Here is a 7,740-nt window from a genome sequence, read left to right as displayed (position 1 = left end):
CATATGCATTTCAAGTTTTTCTTCAGTGAAGCTATGACGTTTATCAGTTAACATATTTTTAAATACTGAAAACGAACGTTCGACGTCAACCGAAGTTGTTGGGGCATATTTGAAGCAACTTATTATTTTCGGGTCTTGATAAACATCTTCGAGCTGAACGTTTTCGGCTGATAGTACTGCATTTATTTTTTGTAGAATTTCTAGACCTTTAATTTTATTGGAAAGCTCATTTAATTTTGTAGTAAGTGTTGCACCTTTTGGCCCAGGAATAGAATTAATTTTTTCTTTGATTCCGTCAATTATTGAAATGCTTTCATTTGAAGTCATATTTTGAGTTTCCAGTTTTTTTTATGACTATCACTAAAAATGCCAAATGAGTTGATATAAATGTTAAATCATTGACAACAGTACCACCTTCAATTATATTCAAAACTTTTCTAATACTTTGCGCATCATCCATTGCCAGTCTCTCGATAACTTTTTTATATTTGGTAAGATAATCTACGTAATATAACGCAGCATTTACCCATGTTCCCCACCTTGTAAGAACTGGAACAGGTGGTAAAGGGATATCATTCATTTCTTCTTTAAAAATAGACTCATAAGTCATAAGTAACCACAAATAATATTTTTAATTTGCAAAAAAATAATTAAAATTGTTGTTTTGTTGGCAGAAAATTATCACGGTATTTAATTATGATTTTTATCATAATTCATGTTTTAATTTATTAAATATCAATTATTCTGTTATATGAATTATAATATATTAATAATACATTAATGCAATAATATCTAGCTTTCTATCATAAATAATATTTAACTTTCTGAAAGACATTTTAGCTTCATTGACTATAATTGCCAGTAGAACTCATTATACCACTAGAGCGCAGGCTATATATCAGTGTAATTTAAATAATTGTATTTTCAAGTATGAAAAACAATGATTTCTTTGAAAATATAATGATGTAGGTATAAAAAACATTACTGATATCTGATAATTCGTTTATAAATATTTGTGTATTATAATAACGATATAGCTAAATCAAAAATATAAACAAGTATAAAATGTATAGAAATGTTATAAAAAATTAATATTAACTACTATAGTAGTTTTTGGCATTATATAAATTGAATAATTACTATTAAGAGAAAACATTAGGTATTTACATGGTGCAGTGGTTACATAACTGCGTTTGTACATAAGCAGTGGTTCCCAACTGGTGGTCTGTGGACTCATCTCAAGGGGCTAAAGAATTTGTTTTTAGCGTGGTAATAAGTCACATTAATTAAGTACCTATTGATAACCTAAACTTGTATTATTTTTTTTAAATGAGTAAATTAAAATATTTTTCCAGAGCATTTGCAGTATTGCAGATTTTGTAATGTATGTATAAATTATAAAGAAATAAGTGGTAGGGGTGGGAGAAGTGTATAATTAAGTAGTGGTCCATGGTAGTAGGAAATTTATAATAGTGGCCCATGCATAATGTTGAGTTGGGAACCACTGATTTAAAGGATGAATTAAGGTAAACATATATTATGCATTTTGTTGAAATTCAATTATTCTGGCTTCTAAAAAATTCGGATAGTTTGATTGTTGGACAATCCTCTGAATACATACAGTCTAGAAAGGACATGAGTCCGACACGAGAAAGTCGAACCGTTGCAAGTACACTTGGATTATACATTTTATATTAGTGGTAGTTGGGCGCTTTTCTGGATCCTGCGATAACATTAAGCATACCAAATCTTTCTAAAAACAAAATAATGATGAACATTTGTAATTAATAAATCATTTTATCATAATTTATAAGATATTTACTTACTTCAGTCTTAAGTTCAAACAATTTCAAAAATTGAGCAGGAAATGTACCATTTCTAATTTGCTGTAATGTTTGGCATCTCTCCATTTCAGTAGCGAAAGGAATGAGCATTTCAAAAAATATAACTCCAAGAGAATATATATCTACTTTAAAATTATATGGCTCTTTACGTATCTGTAATATTTGTTTAAAAAATAATTAGATATTCCTCAATTTCTTTTAAATTATTCACCTGTTCTGGACTCATATACAATTGAGTACCAACTTGATCAGTGTGTTGTTCTTTTAAACCATTTTGTAAATCATCATATACAGTCACTTTATCAGAACTTATCATTTTTGTAACTGAACCAAAATCGCCAATTTTGATTTGGTCATCTGATGAAAATAATATATTTGAAGGCTAAAATAAAACAAATAATAATTAATTACTAAATTAATAATCATATCTTATGATTGTTACACAAGTTTTGAGTTTAAAATAAAAACAAAACATTTAATAAAATAAATGTCTAAGATAATGTCCAATAAAGATTAACAAGAAACATTTACAAATAGAAAAATTTTAAATAGGGTGGATGGATAGGTTGATTAAAATTATTTGCACTTATTTAGTTTAAATTAATTGATTGCAAAATAGTACAATATTACAACAGAAATATTACAAAATAAACAAATAAATTTCAAAGCGTTTACAATTCTCTATTTCATAGTAAATTATACCTTAACATTTAGAAATTATGAAATAAATAGTAATATTATTGTTATACTAGACATTTAAAAAATTAAAAATAATTTAAACCTTATTAACTAATTGTTGTTTATACCTTTAAATCCCTATGTATGAATTCTTGTGAATGAATATATTCAACACCTTGTATAATTTGGCAAAAAATATCAAAAATATACATTATATCTCTATTAATAGTACCATTATTCAACCTTTCTCTTAAACTATTTTTCTGACATAGTTCCATTTGTATATACAAGAATCGTATTGTTTCTTTTCGTTCACTATGAGAGTCGCTAGTTGTATCATACTCAGATTCATATTTCTGTTGTTTACTACCTTCAATTAAGTAGTCTGAACTTTTACCTCGTTTTTCATCTTTATTATTATTGCCAAAAACGATGTAAGATAAATCACTTATATCGCTATATGATTCTGTGACTTGTGATGGACTAGTTGTTATATTACTATATGTGCCCATACAACTAGAAAATAAAAAACAATAACAATATTGTTATACAAGCAGATGATTATATGAATATTTTAATCTAAAATATCAATTTCATACAATTTAATACATTTAAAGTATGAAACTCTTATTTTATATAGTTCAACATTTTTTTTTTGTATGGTAAAAATATTAAACACAAAAATTAATGCTTATGGTATTACACTATGATTCATTTATTTGCCATAGGGTACTTTTGAAACCAGATTTTTTTTATAAGAATAACAAAGGTACCATTTTGCTAACGCCCGAAAAATTTGAATTTTTAAAATTTATTAGCTGCATTAAATTATTTTTGTTCATGCCTTAACAAAGTAAGTTGTGACTTATATAGTGTGAAGTAAAAATACCATGGTCAAAACAATTTTTGATCGTTATCGTATTCAAAATAATAAATTCTGTGATAGTGTGAAATATTTTTTCTAGTGTATTGTGTTGTTTCTGTACAATTTCTTTAGTAAAACTATTGATGATACTTAAATGGCATAAAATTAACAGTATTTAAATATTAAAGTGTTGAGTATATAAAATTCCACATGCAGTATGCACTACAGATTAGATTCTACTGATTTGTGTAATTCATTAGTCGGGTATTTATTACAAAATAATTGTAAGGTAAATGGGTTTTGGTTTACCTCACTTTTACTTTACATGTGATGAAAAAATTATTAATATACATTTTTAATTTATTTACTCAGATTTTGGCATCCCATTATCATCCTGTTTTTCTTGCCAACTTCTAGGAGGTTCTTCAAACCAAGCATTGGAATACTTTACAATATTTGGATGTTCTAACTTTGCTAATACTTTAACTTCTCGTAATATACAGTCTCTAGATTCTTGTCTATTATAAATAAATAAAACAAATTTATGCACATACATTTAATATAGTAAATACTACTAAGTACTGCTTAATAATATTTAATTATTTTATCCAATAAGTTTATTTTTATGAGCTACTGCTACCTACTTCATTAAAGTTCTTTTAGTTCTGGTTTATATATAAATTATAAAATCAAGGATGTTTACAATACTATTGTATTGTACTTAATATTTTATAAATTAATATTACGTAGTACCAAATTTTATAATTTTCAAGTGGAATCAAACAAAATATTTAACTTTATTAATATGTATTATAACATTTTAATTAAATAATATGAATAAGAAAAATTGTTTTATATATTGCATTTTAATTTTTCGGCTTGTTATGATAAAATTACTTTTTTGATATTAATTTTGGACAAATTAAAATAAATATAAAATATAATATAGGTAAATAACAGTTTTGATATTTTATTTTAATTATTAATTTGTACTAATTATATTTTATTGATTGATTTATTATATTTTTTTTATTTGTATGCCCACTTGTAAAAAAAGGCTACCTATGTACATTTATCCCTATTCGCTAAATGATAAAAATTATAATTGATTAAATTAGTAAAATTAATAAAGTTAGTATTGAGAATGATAGGGTATAACCAACAAAATATAATATCTACTAAAATTTAATACTCGACAAAATATTATTTTACACCTTAATTGGACTTTTAAAACTGTAGGTAGATAAATAACTTAATTTTACTTCAATAATGTAAAATTAACTATAAATTTCTCCAAAATACTCATTAGCTCGAAACTATTATGAGTCATTAAAATTACTAAAAAAATCCAATAATATACAATTGTGTAAAAATATGAACTCCAATCATAATACTATCCAGCTTACCTTTGTGGAATTGGTATCCTTTTAATAGCATATTTGCAGTCATCTAATTTATTTCTAGCCTCAAATACAGTCCCAAAACCTCCTTTTCCTAGGCGACAAATTGGTTCAAAATTTTGCAGATAGTGTGATTTAAACTCATCTAATGGTTTTTGAACAGGTTGTACGTTTTCATTTTCTTTGTCATCTACATCATTTTTTTTCTGATATAAATTACACAATTAATTATTATATAAAAACAAATCTGCACATATTTTTAATTAGTTGATGTATGCACCTGTGCAATATTGTTATTATTCTGGTGATTATGTTCAGTGTTCATTTTACGTTTTCCTCGGGTAAAAATTATTTCTGTTTTTTATGTTTTCAAGTCCGCCAAGCTCTTAAGACGTGCGTCTGTGGACTGGCGTCGTGAACGAGTGAGCTTGTCTAAATATTGTTCTCACAAGAACAGTTTTTGTGATATACGTGATTGGGTAAAATACAAATTTAATTGTTATCAACCGCTATCGTCAAATTACAGCTGTTACGGCTGTTTGCTATTGCTTCCAAGATAATTAATCTTAATTCGTGGTTATCTGCCACGTACCCTAACCTAACCTAACCCTCGCGTTACTTGAGTACGTCGTGACGAAGATACCACAGTTGTGTTCTCCCGGAGTGATGAGAATAAAAAATTCTATCACTTATGTCATAGACCTATTAGAACATAATTATTTATGTTCTATACTATGGACTATGGTTGCAACGATAAGAGAGATTTAATAAAAAACCTCTAACTACGACCATTAGTACAAAAATGTTTTCAAGAAAAACGCTACACCCCTTTTCGTTGTCTGTTTATTGTCTCTGTTGACTGTCTAAGAGTATAAAACGACATGTTCCCTTACTTGACGACGTTATCTTTATTATGAATCCGGCAAGTGTCACGACCACCTGTAGTCATTGCTTGCACCGGGTGCAAATTGTTTTGCCTATTCTGTTGTACAAGGCGTCTTGTTATTATGACCGTTGAAAACGGCTCGTTATATTATCGTATTTTTTCATGCATTTAGACCACCAATAAGCAGAAGAATAACCGGCCAAGTGCGAGTCTGACTCGCTCACGAAGGGTTCCGTACCATAATAAAAAAATCACGTTTGTTGTATGGGAGCCCCCTTAAATATTTATTTTATTTTATTATTAGTATTTGTTGTCGTGATACGTCATCTGTAGAAATTAAGGAAAAACGGTAATATTTTTACCCATTACCATTAACCAGTAATCCATAAAATATATCGATTTTGTTTTTTTGGTGTAACCCAAAAATAAAAAACATTATATAAGTTAGTACCTACTTAGACATTTCCAAAAAATGTTCGTATTAGCATTTTCTGTAAATTAAAACATTTGAAAATAATTTGGCCCCTTTTTTAATTCCTGAGATGTTTTAAATTTCTGATTTTTATAAGGTTTTTTTTAATATCTGTCGATATAAAATGTTATATTGGGCCCATGATATTTTGTGTAAAACTTCATCAAATTAAATTAAATTTTTCCTATTCTTTGGATAATATGAGCGATCGAATTTGCGTTGTACCTGTAGGTTTTTTTTGTTTTAATTAACACTGATTGTACAAATAAGGTACCCAAAATCCTATCCCCTTTCACTTTTCAGCAAACCTGCGAACTCTTATGTCATATTGTCATCATATACCATGGTATACATACGTTTTAAATCAATTCGCCCGATTATGTATTGTTGAAATGTATCTATTGACTTATATGGTTGTTATGCGAACTATGGTATTTGATAATTAAATATTTATTTTAATATACGTAATTAATAACTGTTTAAATTCGAGGTGAATTATAGGCTATTCGTTATTTATATGAATTCAGTTTAATAGGTCTAATTTTCACTCTACATCAACATGTCAGGATGGCCGAGCGGTCTAAGGCGCCAGACTCAAGGTTACACCTTGGCCTGCTATGCAGGTCTTTCCGAGCTTTCTGGTCCTCATCTGAGGGCGTGGGTTCGAATCCCACTTCTGACAAATTTTTTGCATTTTTTTTCAAGATTTTTTACTATTACTTGATATTTTATTTTAGTTTTCTTCCACAATGATAATTTATTGGGAAGACAATACTATCAGAATGTACGTATTTCCTCAACATTTCACATAAATTTTGCTTCGAGCGAAGTGTATTTGAATGTATTTGATAATAACTGTAGGAATCGTACTCACCAGGGTATGCAGTTAGCTATACCAGCGTACAAAGTTTCAACCGCAAAATCAATTTATTAGAAAGAGTGAAACAACCGATATAAAACTATAATATTGTCTATAGATCCCGAAGCGGTGGGCTGCAGAAATTGTTTCTACTAGAGAGCGTTTTGTTTATCCGTTTTCGAAATACGACGGTCTTTTAACCGTTCAAAATCGGAGAAATGCTAATGCAGTAATGCACTTGTGTGATAGCTGCTCGATCCGTATTAGCATTGTAATAACAGACGTTTCGATACAATTCGGATCAGCCGTATAGTGGGTGCCTCTATAACCCACACGTCCCACACGTACAGATATAATATTATATTATAGATATAATAATATCAATCGTGTATAATATTATTATTTCCGGACGAGTTAATTGACCTTTCGGCTGAAAGGTGTTGGCCCCGCGACAGCGTGTATTATAATATAGTTCGTATTCATTAGATATGACAAGTCGTCAACAGTTATCAATAACAATACGGTAATTGACAGGTCAATCCTAACGATAAGACAATGAGGCATATCGACAAATTAATGCGCACATCACATTGTACAATATTACCAATAATTATTATTATATAATGACGTTGTGTATTATGTACAGGTATAGGTTATAATGTAACGCATGCCGGTATAGACTATATTATTGTATAGAGACAGTGACATATATTGAGGCGTGGGCGGAAATTGGGGG

General features: G+C 28.4%; 2 protein-coding genes and 1 non-coding gene across 3 annotated transcripts in view; 1 reads left to right on the top strand and 2 right to left on the bottom strand.

The window, feature by feature from the left end:
• Window positions 1–598, bottom strand: part of LOC111034008 — a 2,733-nt gene extending 2,135 nt beyond the window's left edge. Inside the window, exon 1 of the mRNA XM_022315018.1 lies at window positions 8–598. Coding sequence (XP_022170710.1) covers window positions 8–327 — 320 coding nt within the window. The 5' untranslated portion in view covers window positions 328–598. The remainder of the gene's footprint in view (window positions 1–7) is intronic.
• Window positions 599–1,319: 721 nt separating this feature from the next.
• LOC111034032 (eukaryotic translation initiation factor 2-alpha kinase 3-like) lies at window positions 1,320–5,279 on the bottom strand. Its single transcript, XM_022315053.1, has 7 exons — window positions 5,068–5,279; window positions 4,794–4,993; window positions 3,756–3,905; window positions 2,651–3,038; window positions 2,056–2,226; window positions 1,827–1,997; window positions 1,320–1,753 (listed from the first exon to the last, which is right to left on the bottom strand). The coding sequence occupies exons 1-7, from the start codon at window positions 5,110–5,112 to the stop codon at window positions 1,625–1,627; spliced, it is 1,254 nt and encodes a 417-aa protein (XP_022170745.1). The 5' UTR covers window positions 5,113–5,279; the 3' UTR covers window positions 1,320–1,624.
• Window positions 5,280–6,706: 1,427 nt separating this feature from the next.
• Window positions 6,707–6,827, top strand: Trnal-caa. Its single transcript has 2 exons — window positions 6,707–6,744; window positions 6,782–6,827. It is a non-coding gene; the product is annotated as a tRNA-Leu (tRNA).
• The last annotated feature ends 913 nt before the right edge of the window (window positions 6,828–7,740 follow it).

This window comes from Myzus persicae, unplaced genomic scaffold (assembly GCF_001856785.1).
Source record: "Myzus persicae strain clone G006 unplaced genomic scaffold, MPER_G0061.0, whole genome shotgun sequence".
Classification (NCBI taxonomy): domain Eukaryota; kingdom Metazoa; phylum Arthropoda; class Insecta; order Hemiptera; family Aphididae; genus Myzus; species Myzus persicae.
The sequence above is the reverse complement of the archived record's forward strand: the minus strand, read 5'-3'. Positions and strand labels throughout refer to the sequence as shown.